Here is an 18,238-nt window from a genome sequence, read left to right on the forward strand (position 1 = left end):
ACTTTCTGAATCTCTCACCCTATTACATCTGACCCAATGTTATTATCAATATTTGCTAAATTTCCCAAAATCTACACGACATCTACACAACACAGTGGTAGGTTTATTAAGCTCAGTGAAGTGATAAAGTGTCTGGTTTTTATCACCAGCCAATCAGCTCCTACCTGTCATTTAGGAGCTGATTGGCCGGTGATAAAAACCAGACACTTTATCACTTCACCGAGCTTAATAAATCTACCACACAGTCATAAATGTCATTTACTTGGTACAGTCACTTTGGTGCTGATTCTGTGATTTACAGTAAGTGGATTTTATATATTATATGTTAATAATCATATTAATCCCTCACAGATTGAAGTAGCTACTCTGGCTCCTAAGCGTAAAAAGACACATGTACCAACAACCCAGGAACCCAAGATTCCCACTGTTGCTCCAATTGCTACAAAGCCAGTAGAACCAGGTATCTTTGGGTCAATGACAGAACAAGGTCAGTAATCTAGTCAATCCTAAACACAATATACAGTAAAACTTTCTGCACATACAGTATGCTACTATTGCTTCTATGAACCAATTTCAATTTGCAGTTATATCAATCTAGATATTTTGACATGTGTCTCCCCAATCAGATACCACTTACAGGGGCCTAGCAGACTCAATTATTTAAAAAAAATGTTGTCTAGAGAGCTAGTGCCAGCTATTGCACAGACAGTGGCATCCATCCAATAGTTTTACTAGACCTATTATAAGATGCTACTCCAAACATGAAGATACAGCGGGATATTCAATCCCTGCCGCTATTTCAGATGGGGACATAGCGGCAGATGCCTATTCAATGCTGTCTTGACCGACAGCTTTGAAGAGGCAGATCGACAGAACGGACCCAACTTTTAAACATCCTATCGGTGAGTGTGTGTGACCTTTAGCATTCAGATAATATAACATAACTTATACGACTACTTCAGAAATAAAGACACGGAGACATAGTTTGGCAGAAATTTGTTAGCTGAATTTATTGAAAATGATTTTAAGCTAATTTTTATTTTATTTTATTTTATTTTTGAGATTTTATTGGTGGCCTAGAAAGAACGGCTATTTGAACTAAACCCCACCCCAAACTAGCATACGTAATCCGACCTAACTTAACAAGCGGTATCCACTCCACCTACAGCATTGACTGCCCGCCATTCAGCTAACGCGATTAAACACCCAAGAAGTACCCATATAACAGAAGGGAAAGGGAGGGTGGGAGAACTTTCTCAGGAAAAAGAGGCTGACTCCTCCTTTTCCTGTCCCTATATTCCTAGCTAACAAATCCCAGCCCAACTACCCATTGGCTGCTCCGTGTCACATGCTACTCCTATACACACACCCAGCCTGGTATGTTTAAGCCACTCCATGTCTATCAGACACTGCGTTGTTCAAAAGCTGTTGGGCCCATTTTGCTGAGAATGGGCCCAACAAATTGTCGTGATCACGGCCAGATCTCAGCAATCCATGGCCGTTTACGTGGACACGCTCCCTTTTCATCGATTTTTACACTGCAATATAGATCTCACTTTGAAGTAAAACCCCACCCAAATCTAATTCTCTCTGCACAAGTTACATCTGCCTTCCCTGCAGTGCACATGGTTTTGTCCATCTGAGAAGGAATTTGCCTTTGCGAGTGAACCAGAATAAGTGCCAATGTGTAGACTTGTTTTCTTAGTGAACAATACACCCAGTGCAAAGAAGGTAGACTGTGAGTGTACCTCACTCACCAAAATCTATCTGTAAAATCAAGAAATCATACCAAGACTCACATGGTGCAGTGAATCTTTCAAACATATAAAGGTTTCTTTATATCTGGATCAGCAAATTTCAACCTAGTGTGTTGATATTCTCCATATCATGAAGTGTCATTCGTGAAGATAAATAAAAATATATATAATAATGGTTTAAGATGGGAAAAGGAGAAAGGGTGCAGGATAATAATTTTTAAGCTTCATGAAGAATGTGGGTGCATACCTCACTCACCATTCATGGTAAGCGGTATATACATTCTAGATGTCATCACTGACTGACACATTTTAAAAGATCCACAGGTGGAGCTAATTATTTTACTTGATTCTGTGAGGAGACCTGCAAAACATGCACTGTGTGGGGTCCTGAGGACTGACTTTGACAATCTGTGGTCTAGTGTGTACAAACTATATTATAAACATTGCACTTCACAGAGGTGTATTCGATAATTCCAAAATATGTAATATTACAATGAAATAATGCAACATAGTGTAATATTATAAATGCAATATATATCACTCCCAGTTCATGGATAAATCAAGGTAGGAATAATATGCCTATTAAATCACAATTTTATAGGATATTCAGGTGGAGATATCTATGTAGGCCTTTGTGTAGATCTGCTTCCACTAAGATTCTAAGTTTCAGTACTTTGTATTATCATGGCGCCCGATTTAATCTAAATCGCATACGATATCGCATAGGATTTAGCTGCCGATTTGCGGCCGATTCGATCTGCGATGCGATTTAGCGGGTGATTTTCAGGCGATTTGCAGCCGATTTTCGGCCGATTTTCTGCAATTTCCTTCCGATTTGCATGATATTCCATCCTTGCACACCGCCACTATCCAAGTCAGCCCAAAGCGTGGCGTGGGGACGCGGAAAACACATCAAGTAATCCGTGTCCTCTCGCGGGGCTTGCTGCGCTAGCCATGCTTCGGGATTGTTTTCCTTGTCCGCTCGCCACGCTTTATAAAATCAGCTCCACGCCGGCGTGGATAATGGGGGTATGAACAGGTCGGGAGGACGCGTACCACGTGCGCTTGCCACGCATCGGGCTAACTTGGATAGTGGGGGTGTGCAAGGATGGGATAGCATGCTAATCGGCATAAAATAATGGAAAATCGGCCAAAAATCGGCTGCTAAATCGCATCCGATTTTTGCATGCGATTTGCGACCGATTTCGCGGGCGCCGTGATAATACACAAGTACCTAAGTTTCTTTAGTTATCCATCGTAAGGGCATCTTTTTAAATACCATCAGGCAGTACCACAAACCACTAGGTAGTGGTTTCTCTTCTGAGTGTTCAGAGTACTACCCAAAATAATCGGCAGACACCCGGGCCTTCTGAGAGAGTAGTAAGTGTGATGTAATCGACACCACATTTACCGTATAACTTTTTGCGGGTGCCTAGGCCAGCACTTAAGAGAAACAGATCTTAGTGCTGGTAGTAGCAATTCCAGGTGGTCAACATGCGTTTTGTCCTTTAAGTTTTGCTATTAGTGCTGGTTGGGTATGTGGTAAGGATGTTGATACTGACTGCGTAGACAGTTTGTCATCCTGACAACACCACTGCCAGAATCTTGGCACCTAAAAACCTTTTGAATCTAACATGCTGTCAGATCCAAGTTGGCACCATTACATTATATTTAATTATTAATATTTTTAAAAAAAACAACAGGTAATGTAAATTCCATAAAACAAAAGAATAGTGCCTGCGCTGGCTGTACCCAATAAATTGTACCAGACGTTTCTCAAAAAGTATAACAATTTATTACATATAAAATCAAAGCATAAAATTAAATTATAATATATAAAATATCACACTATACGTGCAGGTTCCTAGACATAAAGTCCAAGGGGATAGGTTTTAAATCACTGGGATAGCAATTATGAACAATGGGTAGCTGAGATAGATGAGGGTGCTGACAAGAGTTTATATTACCATCCTGGTCGGTCTGGTGGGTGTTTGCTTGTCCAGACAATGGAATGACAGTCCAGAGGGTGCCCTATGTTTGCAAGGGCTCAGGCTCTCCACTTGGTGTATATGTCCTCTTGGAAACTGGGAAATTAGGGATCGAGCAGATATCCCAGATGATGGAACTCCAGATTTCGCCTGTGAGGACGTCTGTAAGTGGGAAATGGACTGTGTGCCGTGATTTTGAGGAAATTTCTTGGACCAATTTAAGATGGATCCCGCTTAGCGGTGGGTGGTGTCAGTCACCAAATCTCAGCAGCACAGAAACAGAACGCGTTTCTGCGGATCTAACCTCCGGCTTCTTCAGCTCCTGAAGAAGCCGGAGGTTAGATCCGGGGAAATGCGTTGAGCTTTCCAAACACCCACATTTGTGCTGCTGAGATTTGGTGACTGACACCACCCACCGCTAAGCGGGATCCATCTTAAATTTCCTCAAAAGCACGGCACACAGTCCATTTCCCACTTACAGACGTCCTCCCTGGAGAAATGTGGAGTTCCATCATCTGGGATATCTGCTCGATCCCTAATTTCCCAGTTTCCAAGAGGACATATACACCAAGTGGAGAGCCTGAGCCCTTGCAAACATAGGGCACCCTCTGGACTATCATTCCATTGTCTGGACAAGCAAACACCCACCAGACCGACCAGGATGGTAATATAAACTCTTGTCAGCACCCTCATCTATCTCAGCCACCCATTGTTCATAATTGCTATCCCAGTGATTTAAAACCTATCCCCTTGGACTTTATGTCTAGGAACCTGCACTTATAGTGTGATTTTTTATAAATTGTAAATTTGTAATTCAATTTTATGCTTTGATTTAATATGTAATAAATTGTTATACTTTTTGAGAAACGTCTGGTACAATTTATTGGGTATTTATTGTATTTTTGGGCTTGACCGCCCTGTGCCAGCCACTGTTGATTCGCGCACCACACATATTTTCCATTTCTCTAAATTCCATAAAACACTGCAAAACAAGGGTATGGGTACTGGGTACTGGGAAGGGGGGTCTACAGGGGGTAGTAGACAAATCTGCTTCTCCCCATACCACCCCCAAAAAATGACTGTGCACAGCAACATCAAAAAGCTGCAACGGTCGGGCATTTCTACCCTTTTACAACAGACACAGGCCCCTGATGGGCCCCTCCAACAAGGCTAGTCCTGAGTAATCAGTCAGTCGAATTACTGTAATCGGTCTTCATACTGTAGCTTGATTGAGATGGATAGTCAGGAAATAATGTTGATATGTAGTTAAATGGTTAATCACTATGTGTTGTTCTGCATGTTATATGTAAATAACATCACATCTGAGTCAGAATTCACTAATCCAAGAGAGATTGAGATAAGGGTATTGTATCGACTGCTGTTTGTTTTCTATCAAGTGTATCCTGTCACACTAGTTGGGAATCAATGTTTAATTTATTTTGTCACATTTACTTTGAACCTACCAACTTGTAAGCATCTCCTAATACATTAGACAAGGGGTTCCCAATCATTTTCAAATCGCAGCAACCTGGAGTATCAGAATTTTTCCACGGCACCCCTAGGCCAAACATATGTATATATAAAACTAAGTATATTGTGTTTATGTGATTCTTAGGTTCAGTTATGTGGTAAAGGGCATGATTTACTTCTGATTATACACATATTTTATGACTGACAGCCACCAGCACTTTTTTTGTCCATAAATAATTGATCATAAATAATTTGAATTGGTTCTTGACAACCAACCCGTGGCACCCCTGGAAGTGTCCCGAGGCACCCCAGGGAGCCACGGCACACAGTTTGGGAATCACTGCATTAGACAGTAAATGTATTTTATTTATTTATTAACAATTTCTTATATACAGTAGCACAGAAAAGTCTGTTGCGCTTTACAATAGGAAACAGTAATACAACAAACTGGGTATTTACAGGCAGTTCAAGGTAGGAGGGCCCTGCTCGCAAGCTTACAATCTGTAGTGAAATAGGCATTGATATACAAGGATATACGTCCACCAGTATGTTAACCCCTTCCTGACAGAGACAGTTTTTGCGTTCCTGACAGAGCCCTTTTTTTCAAATCTGACATGTATCACTTAAGTGGGGATAACTTTTTTTTGCTTTTACTTATCCCAGTGATTTTGAGATTGTTTTTTCGTGACACATTGTACTTCAAATTAGTGGTAAATTTGGGTCGATACAGTCTGTGTTTTTTTGTGAAAAATACCAAAATGTCGTAAAAAATTGGAAAATTTAGCAATTTGCAAAATGTTAAATTTTCTGCTTGTGAGACAAATAATCATACCACTCAAAATAGTTAATAACTAACATAGACCATATGTCTACTTTATGTTTCCATCATTATTTCAACTTCCTTTTCATTTTTTTGGACACTAGGAGGCTTACAATATGAATAGCAAATTCTCAAATTTTCAAGAAAATTTCAAACACTGATTTTTTTAGGGACCAGTTCAGTTCTGATGTGACTTTGAGGGACTTGTATGTGAGACACCCCCATAAATGATACCATTTCAAAAACTGCACCCCTCACAGTATTCAAAACAGCATTTTGGAAGTTTGTTAACCCTTTAGGTGTTTCACAGGAATTAAAACAAAGTGTAGGTGACATTTCAAAATTTCATTTTTTTTGCAGATTTGCAATTTTAATACATTTTTCTAAGGAACACAGTACATTTTACTAGAGAAATGTGACTAAAAAATGATTCCCCCAATTCTTTTGTTTTCATAAATATCCTATATGTGGCCCTAGTGTGCACGTTGACCAAACCACAGGCTTCATAATAGAAGGAGCACCTACTTGATTTTGGAGCCTCCTTTTTATGAGATTATTTTTTAGGCACCATGTAGGTTTCTAGGCACCATAAGATGCTAAAATTTAGGAACCCCCCCACAAGTGACCCCATTTTGCAAACTACACCCCTCAGGGAATTCATCTAGGGGTATAGTGTACATTTCAAACCCCCAGGGGTTTCACCAATTTTGATACAACTGGGCAGTGAAAATGAAAAATTACATTTTTTTACACAAAAATGCAGTTCTGGCTCAAAATTTTTCATTTTCAGAAGGTATGAAGGAGAAAAAGCACCCCAAAATCTGTGCCCCAATTTCTCCCGAGTACGGCAATGCCTCACATGTGACCAAAAAATACCATTTGGGTGCATGGCAGGACTCAGAAGGGAAGGAGTGATTTTTGGATTTTGCAGCTCAGATTCTGGTGGAATTTTGGTGGGTGCTATGTCGCATTAGCAAGACCCCCCAAGCACCAATACAGTGGAACCCCCCCACAAGTGACCCCATTTTGCAAACTACACCCCTCAGGGAATTCATCTAGGGGTATAGTGTACATTTCAAACCCCCAGGGGTTTCACCAATTTTGATACAACTGGGCTGTGCAAATGCAAAATTAAATTTTTTACACAAAAATGCAGTTCTGGCTCAAAATTTTTCATTTTCACAAGGAATGAAGGAGACAAAGCACCCCAAAATCTGTGCCCCAATTTCTCCCGAGTACGGCAATGCCTCACATGTGACCAAAAAATACCATTTGGGTGCATGGCAGGACTCAGAAGGGAAGGAGTGATTTTTGGATTTTGCAGCTCAGATTCTGGTGGAATTTTGGTGGGTGCTATATCGCATTAGCAAGACACCCCAAGCACCAATACAGTGGAACCCCCCCACAAGTGACCCCATTTTGCAAACTACACCCCTCAGGGAATTCATCTAGGGGTATAGTGTACATTTCAAACCCCCAGGGGTTTCACCAATTTTGATACAACTGGGCTGTGCAAATGCAAAATTACATTTTTTACACAAAAATGCAGTTCTGGCTCAAAATTTTTCATTTTCACAAGGAATGAAGGAGACAAAGCACCCCAAAATCTGTGCCCCAATTTCTCCCGAGTACGGCAATGCCTCACATGTGACCAAAAAATACCATTTGGGTGCATGGCAGGACTCAGAAGGGAAGGAGTGATTTTTGGATTTTGCAGCTCAGATTCTGGTGGAATTTTGGTGGGTGCTATGTCGCATTACCAAGACCCCCCAAGCACCAATACAGTGGAACCCCCCCACAAGTGACCCCATTTTGCAAACTACACCCCTCAGGGAATTCATCTAGGGGTATAGTGTACATTTCAAACCCCCAGGGGTTTCACCAATTTTGATACAACTGGGCTGTGCAAATGCAAAATTAAATTTTTTACACAAAAATGCAGTTCTGGCTCAAAATTTTTCATTTTCACAAGGAATGAAGGAGACAAAGCACCCCAAAATCTGTGCCCCAATTTCTCCCGAGTACGGCAATGCCTCACATGTGACCAAAAAATACCATTTGGGTGCATGGCAGGACTCAGAAGGGAAGGAGTGATTTTTGGATTTTGCAGCTCAGATTCTGGTGGAATTTTGGTGGGTGCTATATCGCATTAGCAAGACACCCCAAGCACCAATACAGTGGAACCCCCCCACAAGTGACCCCATTTTGCAAACTACACCCCTCAGGGAATTCATCTAGGGGTATAGTGTACATTTCAAACCCCCAGGGGTTTCACCAATTTTGATACAACTGGGCTGTGCAAATGCAAAATTACATTTTTTACACAAAAATGCAGTTCTGGCTCAAAATTTTTCATTTTCACAAGGAATGAAGGAGACAAAGCACCCCAAAATCTGTGCCCCAATTTCTCCCGAGTACGGCAATGCCTCACATGTGACCAAAAAATACCATTTGGGTGCATGGCAGGACTCAGAAGGGAAGGAGTGATTTTTGGATTTTGCAGCTCAGATTCTGGTGGAATTTTGGTGGGTGCTATGTCGCATTACCAAGACCCCCCAAGCACCAATACAGTGGAACCCCCCCACAAGTGACCCCATTTTGCAAACTACACCCCTCAGGGAATTCATCTAGGGGTATAGTGTACATTTCAAACCCCCAGGGGTTTCACCAATTTTGATACAACTGGGCAGTGAAAATGAAAAATTACATTTTTTTACACAAAAATGCAGTTCTGGCTCAAAATTTTTCATTTTCAGAAGGTATGAAGGAGAAAAAGCACCCCAAAATCTGTGCCCCAATTTCTCCCGAGTACGGCAATGCCTCATGTGTGACCAAAAAGTGGCAGGACTCAGAAGGGAAGGAGTGATATTTGGATTTTGCAGCACAAATTCTGGTGGAATGTTGGTGGGTGCTATGTCGCATTAGCAAGACCCCCAAAGCACCAATACAGTGGAACCACCCCACAAGTGACCCCATTTTGCAAACTACACCCCTCAGGGAATTCATCTAGGGATATAGTGTACATTTCAAACCCCCAGGGGTTTCACCAATTTTGATACAACTGGGCAGTGAAAATGAAAAATTTAATTTTTTTACACAAAAATGCAGTTCTGGCTCAAAATTTTTTATTTTCAGAAGGTATGAAGGAGAAAAAGCACCCCAAAATCTGTGCCCCAATTTCTCCCGAGTACGGCAATGCCTCACATGTGACCAAAAAATACCAGTTGGGTGCATGGCAGGACTCAGAAGGGAAGGAGTGATTTTTGGATTTTGCGGCTCAGATTCTGGTGGAATGAATGGTGGGTGCTATGTGGCATTAGCAAGACCCCCGAAGCACGGTGAAATTATGAACCTAATAATCCATAGATGTGTGGTATAATTTAAAACACTCCTTTATACATAGGCCGGGTTTGTCGGGGCAAGTGTCACACTGGAAAATAGTTTGCTTTCTTATTCCCTTTTTATAGCAAACTTTGCACCTTTTTTGTGTCCTGCCCTTTTTTCCAGTGGAGGGGATTTCATCAGGAAAATGCTGCCCTGGTACAATACGGGGGCCAGTACTAGAAGTACTGGGGCCCTCTGCCTGCTGGTTCCCAAATATTAGGCCCTTTATGACTTCCTCTTGAAAGTGCATAAATGTCCCCCTCTGGCCGGTAGAACGGAATAGCACGTAAGCGTTATACAGTGCCATCTGGATGATATACACGGCCAGCTTCTTGTACCAGATTTTTGTTTTCCGCAGGGCACTGTACGGCTTCAGTACCTGATCTGAAAGATCCACTCTGCCCATGTACCTATTGTAATCCAGGATACAATTAGGTTTTGAGGTGTGGGTACTGTCCGTACAGGGACGGAGGTGGTACTGTCTCCGTGAATTGTTGTCAGTATAAGGACATCCCTCTTGTCCTTATATTTGACCAACAACATAATTTCGGTGCATATTCCCCTGCTTTCACCCCTTCTCATTACTTGGGCAATGTGCGTTTTTGGGAGGCCTCTTTGGTTCTTGCGCACAGTACCGCAAGCTGCTGTACCTCTTGAACCAAGGGCCTTAAACAGGGGGATGCTAGTGTAAAAGTTATCCACATAGAGGTGATAACCTTTATCCAGGAAGGGGTGCACTAAATCCCAGACAATTTTTCCACTAACACCTACGAGGGAGGGGGGGCATTCTGGCGGTTCAATTCTTGAATCCTTCCCTTCATATACCCTAAACCTGTGAGTGTACCCTGAGGTGCTTTCACACAGCTTATACATTTTTATGCCATACCTTGCCCTCTTACTGGGAAGGTACTGGCGGAATTTAACCCTTCCTTTAAAATGTATAAGGGACTCTTCTATGCAAATGAATTTATCTGGGATGTACATCTCTTCAAATTTGGCACTGAAATGATCAATGACCGGCCTGACTTTGAATAGCCGGTCAAAGGTGGGATCATCTCTGGGTGGGCACTGTGCATTATCGTTGTAATGCAAAAATTTAAGGATCGTCTCAAATCGAGCCCGGGGCATGGCCATACGGTAAAATGGGGTGCTGTACAGAACATCTGTACTCCAATATTGCCTAATTTCTGGCTTTTTTACTATGCCCATATGAAACACCAGACCCCAAAACGTCATCATCTCTACTGCATCTACAGGGGTCCACCTAGCAAATGATGATGTGGGGTTTTGAGCAATAAACTGCTGGGCATATAAATTAGTTTGGTCCACCATTAAATTTATAAAATCATCAGAGAAAAATAATTTGAAAAAGTCAATTTCTCTGAGACCTGTGGAATCAAATTGGATTCCTGGCATGGCCAAAAACTCAGGAACCTGGGGCTCAAAATTGTCTGGTGGTGGGGTCCATACGAGATCAATTATTGGGGGGGGGGTCTCAGCTGCTCTACAGGGGCGTCTTTGAGGGGGTCCCTCATCACCAGAGGAGGAAGAGGAGCTTAAGAATCCTTCAAATTCCCCGCTTGCATCACTAGCTGTGTCAGAGTCAGAGGCAAGCATGGCATATGCCTCCTCCGCTGAATACATTCTTCTGGATGACTGGGATGACATTTGGGATGACATTTGGGATGCCATTTTTATTTTTGTGTTACTGGTAGTGAAATGTTTCAACACGTGTATAGTGTAGGGGGGGGTACAAACTTTATTTCAACCCGGGGGGTATGTAGTGTGTAGTGTGTATGTAGTGCAGAAAAAAAAAAATACTTTATACAAAAAAAAAAAAATTGAAGGGGTTAAAAAAAAAAAAAAATTGAAGGGGTTAAAAAAAAAAAAAAGGTCCTGCGCCAAAAATTGAGCACAGATGTTGGTCAGTAACGTCCGTCACTGAACAGCGCTCAAAGGCAACAGGAATTTGATCAAAAAAAAAAAAAAATAGATCAACCCTGTGCCGAAAAAGCTGATCAGTGATGTACGTCACTGATCAGCGCACAGTGGCCACAGGACACCCACAAAATCACAGTGTGTGTAAAAAATAAATAAAAAAAAGACCCCACAGCACCCACAAAAAAAAAAAAGGTGATCAGTGATGCGACACTGATTACCAGTGAGGGGCAGCAGGTGCACAACCTTTGGTGCAACTGACAGTGCAACTGGCAGCAACTGACAGGTATATATTAAAAAAAAAAAACCTCTGCACCCCCAAAAAGTTGCTGATCACCTCAGATATAGTGATCAGCACAAAAGGCGGGGGCAGCAGACACAAAATTTAGCACTCTCTATCACTCTCTGTCACTATCTCTCTCTATCTCTCTATCTCTCACTATCTATCACTCTATGACACTGCAGCAGCAGCACTGACAGTTATATATATGAAAAATAACCCCTGCACCCCCAAAAAGTTGCTGGGGGTGCACAAAAGGGGGGCAGCAGACACAAAATATAGCAGTCTCTATCACTCTCTGTCACTATGTCTCTCTATCTCTCTATCTCTCTATCTCTCACTATCTATCACTCTATGACACTGCAGCAGCAGCACTGACAGGTATATATATATATATAAAAAAAAACCTGCGCCCCCAAAAAGTTGCTGATCAGTTAATTTATACTGATCAGCACAAAAGGGGGGGCAGCAGTCAGTTATATAAAAAATATATAGCACAATCTGTCACTATCTCTCTATCTCTCTCTATCTCTCTCTCTCTATCTCTCTATCTATAACTATATCACACTGCAGCAGCACAAAATATAGCACTCTCTGACACTATCTCTCTCTATCTCTCTATCTCTCTCTATCTATCTCTCTCTATCTAATGCTATTACACTGCAGCAGCACAAGTTCACAACACAGGAAGTCACAAGTAGTAACAGGATCCAGGAAGCATCCAGCACACTACAAGCAGTGATGAAGCAGTGATCAGGTAAGTATTTTGCTCGGTTCAGGTCAGTATACTGCGGCAGCTAGGCACGGTGACCGCACTGCACGCAATTCCAGACCGGAATGGCGTCTGCAGTGCAGTCACCGTTAGTTTAAATCCCCCTCCTTGGCTGTGATTGGTCCGTCGGTCCGACGAACCAATCACGGCCTTTAGGGGCGGGCGGGGTGAGGTGGGGTGACACCAGTGTCACCCTTACACCCCGCGGTGATTGGTGCTGTACTTTACAGCACCAATCACCTCCGATCGCGTGTCACCGGCGAACGTTATTCGCCGGTGACACAGAAAACGCTGTGAATGGCTGCCAATCACAGCGATCGCCGACGGGGGGGCGGCATCGCAGCCCCCCCTGGGCATGCAGGGACATGTCTGCTGTCAGGGACAGCAGACATGTTGAAACTGTCACCGCGTCTATAGACGCGGTGACAGTTACAAGCCATGACGTACATTTACGCCATGTGTCGGGAAGTACTTCCCGACCATGACGTAAATGTACGTCAAATGTCGGGAAGGGGTTAAGACTCATAGTGGGCTGTATAATACCGTGACCCAGTAAAGTCCACATTAGTAAGCTTTTTTCAGGAGTGTTATCCGCTTTTAAATATTTTAGCATTTATATGTACTTCACACTTGTGCATTCCTTACAGTGCTTTTTAGCTACTGCCTTTCACACTGTCACTATGCACTATATATACCGTCCTTTGATTAAGGAGGCATTTAATTTGCCAGAAAATGGGCCTATGTTAACCCTTTGAGTGACAGGTGAATGTGTCAAAATAGGTGTTTAAAATTGCCAAGCAAACATTTTTATTCATCATAATGACCTGTAATGATTACCTTATATAGGAAAAATCATCTTTTTTTTTACACAGCATTTTGTATTTAAATGTATATAACAAATGAGAGCGACGCTGGCATCTCTCACAGAGATGTTGGCACTAAAAGGGTTAAGTGATGAGACTTAACCCCTTGAGTGGTGGCTTTTACTGGGTCAGGACAAACCTACCAGGGCAGGTTTGTCCTGCCCTAGCAAAACGCACCACAGAGTTGTGGGCCACCCCCCATCGCTCCCCCCCCCCCCTTCTGTCGCTCCTCCTCACTCTCATCTCTGCTCCAGCGATCGGGGATGTTCGGGCAGCTCGGGAGGTCTCAGGCGCCCACACTCAGGTGGCCAAACTCCCGAACATCCCCAAGCCTGCCGCCTCCTTACTACTGTGGGGCCAGGGGATCTCTGGCATACGATCGCCGGAGCGGAGGGGTGAGGGGGAGCGATGGGACGGGAGAGGAGAGCAGCCACTGGGGGGTGCCCGGACAGGTGATGCGCCAATGGTGCACAGCTGCAGGCACCACTGGCGCACACCGTAATCTTAGTGGTATGCCCAAAATTTTCCAGGACAGCCCGCTGTGGGCATACCACTCAAGTGGTTAAAGGTGTTATTTTAATTATATGACCTTTGGTACTTGTGTAGTTTCGAGGCCGCACTTCCCTGCGGATTGCATCATATGCAAATCGTATGGAAATATCGCATGCGATTTGCATACAATTTGCATGCGATTCAATTCGTGATGCGATTTAGCACACCCCACTATCCACGTCAGCCCGACGCATGGCAAACGCAGTGAACCCCGTATGGGGATGCATTACGCATCCTCGCAATCTGTTCATACCCCCACTATCCACGTCAGCGTGGAGTTGACTTTATAAAGTGTGACGAGCGCAGTGTTTCCGGTGAGGGGATGTGGAAAACAAGCCGAGTGTCGAGCGCAGCAGGACACGGATTACTTGATGTGTATTCTGCATCCCCTCTTGGTGGCTCGCTGCGCGGGCACACTGTGTCCTCGACACGCTTTGGGCTGACGTGGATAGTGGGGGTGTGCTAAATCGCATCGCAGATCGAATCGGATGCAAATCCGATGCAAATATTGTATGCAATTTGCATACAATTTCCTTACGATTTGCATATGATCCGCTGGAAAGTGCCGCTGTCAAACTACACAAGTACCTGACTTTTTTGTTATTATTAAAGAAATACTGAATAATATGTACTACAATTCTTTTTTTACCATGTGATAATAAAGCTTGTAATGGATATCACTCCACATGAAAAACTACATGGATGTTCTGACAGCACTAATATGTATTTTCCCCCCATCCATTCAGGACTGCCAACCTGCTTAGTGTGCGTATGTCTCGGAACTTCTATATATTGTGATGACGTGGACCTGACAAGTATCCCTCCATTACCTAAAGAGACTACTTACTTGTATGCCCGATTTAACAAGATCAGTCGAGTTCAATCTAAAGACTTTGCCGGACTAAGTATGTCATTACTCAGTTTCTGGGGTTTAGATTTCTGTTTCTGAACTTAAAACTACGGGTGGCATGAGATTTGGGGCTGCAGCGCAGTTCAAAATTCAGAAAGGGGAGGCACAGCAACTGCCACCAACTGCCATTCCAAACAAACACATTGCCAGTTGGTGTGGCTCACCTAGTTGAATTTCGTACTGTGCTGCAGCCATTCATCTGGAGCTGCCACTGGTTATAAAAGTGTTAAATTGTTATATATATTTATTAACTTTACAACTGGGAACAAAACATTAATAGAATAGCAGTAAAGTAAGACTGGGTTATAACAGGCAGAGATGTAAGAAGATCCTGCTCGTAATCTATAGCTGAACAAGAGAGTTGTTAACTTTGGTGAAGTAACTTTTTTAGACAATTGAAGAGGATTGGGTGAGAACTTTATAGGTGAATGTTTGAAGTGTACTCAGTTGGGGAAAGGGAACAGAGGTAATGCTTCAACCTCAAATAAAATTTCACATAGTGTATACTTGTGTACAGTGTTTCCATTTATTATATATCAATAATGGCTCAATGGTTCTACTCAAAGATTTAACCAGGCTTGTACTGTATGTTGTAACAGTCTTCCCACAATCAAACAATTGTTATCTATGTCTTTCTCTGTATGTTCCTAGGCAAATTGAAGCATGTGGATCTCTCAAGTAACTATCTCTCCACAATTGATGATGATGCTTTGCACCTGCTGCCCTCACTTCAGGAACTTATTCTGACTGAGAATCAGCTGAGAGGTTTACCAGAGCTGCCATCAGGCCTAGTTAGACTTGATGCTCAACTCAATCAGCTACAAAACTCTGGAATTCGTACAGAGTCCTTCAAGGTGATGTACTCAACAAGAAGTCACTAGCAGCACAAGCAGTATAATACAATGAACACATGTTAAGGGATGTCAGGCATACTGTAAGCTGTTTCCCCAGCTGATGGTGAGCTACCTATGAGAGACTGGGATTACTTGGAAGCGACTCCCGAACCAGATACTGTAGCTCTTGCACTACTTTCCACCTTCAGTACCGTGGACATGGAAACATATTTATGCACCAAACAGAATATGTAACAATAGCAAGCATTACATTTATTAACACAAACACTCTACAGCGGAAAAAAAAAGTGTTTTATAGAATTTTTTTTTTTTTTAACCCCTTCCTGACAGAGCCAGTTTTTGCGTTCCTGACAGAGCCCTTTTTTTCAAATCTGACATGTCTCACTTAAGTGGGGATAACTTTTTTTTGCTTTTACTTATCCCAGTGATTTTGAGATTGTTTTTTCGTGACACATTGTACTTCAAATTAGTGGTAAATTTGGGTCGATACAGTCTGTGTTTTTTTGTGAAAAATACCAAAATGTCGTAAAAAAATGGAAAATTTAGCAATTTGCAAAATGTTAAATTTTCTGCTTGTGAGACAAATAATCATACCACTCAAAATAGTTAATAACTAACATAGACCATATGTCTACTTTATGTTTCCATCATTATTTCAACTTCCTTTTAATTTTTTTGGACACTAGGAGGCTTACAATATGAATAGCAAATTCTCAAATTTTTAAAAAATTTCAAACACTGATTTTTTTAGGGACCAGTTCAGTTCTGATGTGACTTTGAGGGACTTGTATGTGAGACACCCCCATAAATGATACCATTTCAAAAACTGCACCCCTCACAGTATTCAAAACAGCATTTTGGAAGTTTGTTAACCCTTTAGGTGTTTCACAGGAATTAAAACAAAGTGTAGGTGAAATTTCAAAATTTCATTTTTTTTGCAGATTTGCAATTTTAATACATTTTTCTAAGGAACACAGTACATTTTACTAGAGAAATGTGACTAAAAATTGATTCCCCCAATTCTTTTGTTTTCATAAATATCCTATATGTGGCCCTAGTGTGCACGTTGACCAAACCACAGGCTTCATAATAGAAGGAGCACCTACTTGATTTTGGAGCCTCCTTTTTATGAGATTATTTTTTAGGCACCATGTAGGTTTCTAGGCACCATAAGATGCTAAAAGTTAGGAACCCCCCCACAAGTGACCCCATTTTGCAAACTACACCCCTCAGGGAATTCATCTAGGGGTATAGTGTACATTTCAAACCCCCAGGGGTTTCACCAATTGTGGTACAACTGGGCAGTGAAAATGAAAAATTATTTTTTTTACACAAAAATGCAGTTCTGGCTCCAAATTTGTCATTTTCAGAAGGTATGAAGGAGACAAAGCACCCCAAAATCTGTGCCCCAATTTCTCCCGAGTACGGCAATGCCTCACATGTGACCAAAAAATACCATTTGGGTGCATGGCAGGACTCAGAAGGGAAGGAGTGATTTTTGGATTTTGCAGCTCAGATTCTGGTGGAATTTTGGTGGGTGCTATGTCGCATTAGCAAGACCCCCCAAGCACCAATACAGTGGAACCCCCCCACAAGTGACCCCATTTTGCAAACTACACCCCTCAGGGAATTCATCTAGGGGTATAGTGTACATTTCAAACCCCCAGGGGTTTCACCAATTTTGATACAAGTGGGCAGTGAAAATGAAAAATTACATTTTTTTACACAAAAATGCAGTTCTGGCTCAAAATTTTTCATTTTCAGAAGGTATGAAGGAGAAAAAGCACCCCAAAATCTGTGCCCCAATTTCTCCTGAGTACGGCAATGCCTCACATGTGACCAAAAAATACCAGTTGGGTGCATGGCAGGACTCAAAAGGGAAGGAGTGATTTTTGGATTTTGCAGCACAGATTTTGGTGGAATGAATGGTGGGTGCTATGTTGCACCAATACAGTGGAACCCCCCCACAAGTCACCCCATTTTGCAAAGTACACCCCTCAGGGAATTCATCTAGGGGTATAGTGTACATTTCAAACCCCCAGGGGTTTCACCAATTTTGATACAAGTGGGCAGTGAAAATGAAAAATTACATTTTTTTACACAAAAATGCAGTTCTGGCTCAAAATTTTTCATTTTCAGAAGGTATTAAGGAGAAAAAGCACCCAAAAATATGTGCCCCAATTTCTCCCGAGTACGGCAATGCCTCACATGTGACCAAAAAATACCAGTTGGGTGCATGGCAGGACTCAGAAGGGAAGGAGTGATTTTTGGATTTTGCAGCTCAGATTCTGGTGGAATTTTGGTGGGTGCTATGTCGCATTAGCAAGACCCCCCAAGCACCAATACAGTGGAACCCCCCCACAAGTGACCCCATTTTGCAAACTACACCCCTCAGGGAATTCATCTAGGGGTATAGTGTACATTTCAAACCCCCAGGGGTTTCACCAATTTTGATACAAGTGGGCAGTGAAAATGAAAAATTACATTTTTTACACAAAAATGCAGTTCTGGCTCAAAATTTTTCATTTTCAGAAGGTATGAAGGAGAAAAAGCACCCCAAAATCTGTGCCCCAATTTCTCCCGAGTACGGCAATGCCTCACATGTGACCAAAAAATACCATTTGGGTGCATGGCAGGACTCAGAAGGGAA

The 18,238-nt window shown here is 42.3% G+C and overlaps 1 protein-coding gene across 1 annotated transcript in view; it reads left to right on the forward strand.

The window, feature by feature from the left end:
- OPTC (opticin) overlaps positions 1 to 18,238 on the forward strand; it is a 97,294-nt gene that overhangs the window by 65,094 nt on the left and 13,962 nt on the right. The window contains exons 3-5 of the mRNA XM_083172853.1: positions 352 to 487; positions 14,571 to 14,729; positions 15,386 to 15,588. Coding sequence (XP_083028979.1) covers positions 352 to 487; positions 14,571 to 14,729; positions 15,386 to 15,588 — 498 coding nt within the window. The remainder of the gene's footprint in view (positions 1 to 351; positions 488 to 14,570; positions 14,730 to 15,385; positions 15,589 to 18,238) is intronic.

This window comes from Crinia signifera, chromosome 2 (genome assembly GCF_055691185.1).
Source record: "Crinia signifera chromosome 2, ASM5569118v1, whole genome shotgun sequence".
In the NCBI taxonomy this organism is placed as follows: domain Eukaryota; kingdom Metazoa; phylum Chordata; class Amphibia; order Anura; family Myobatrachidae; genus Crinia; species Crinia signifera.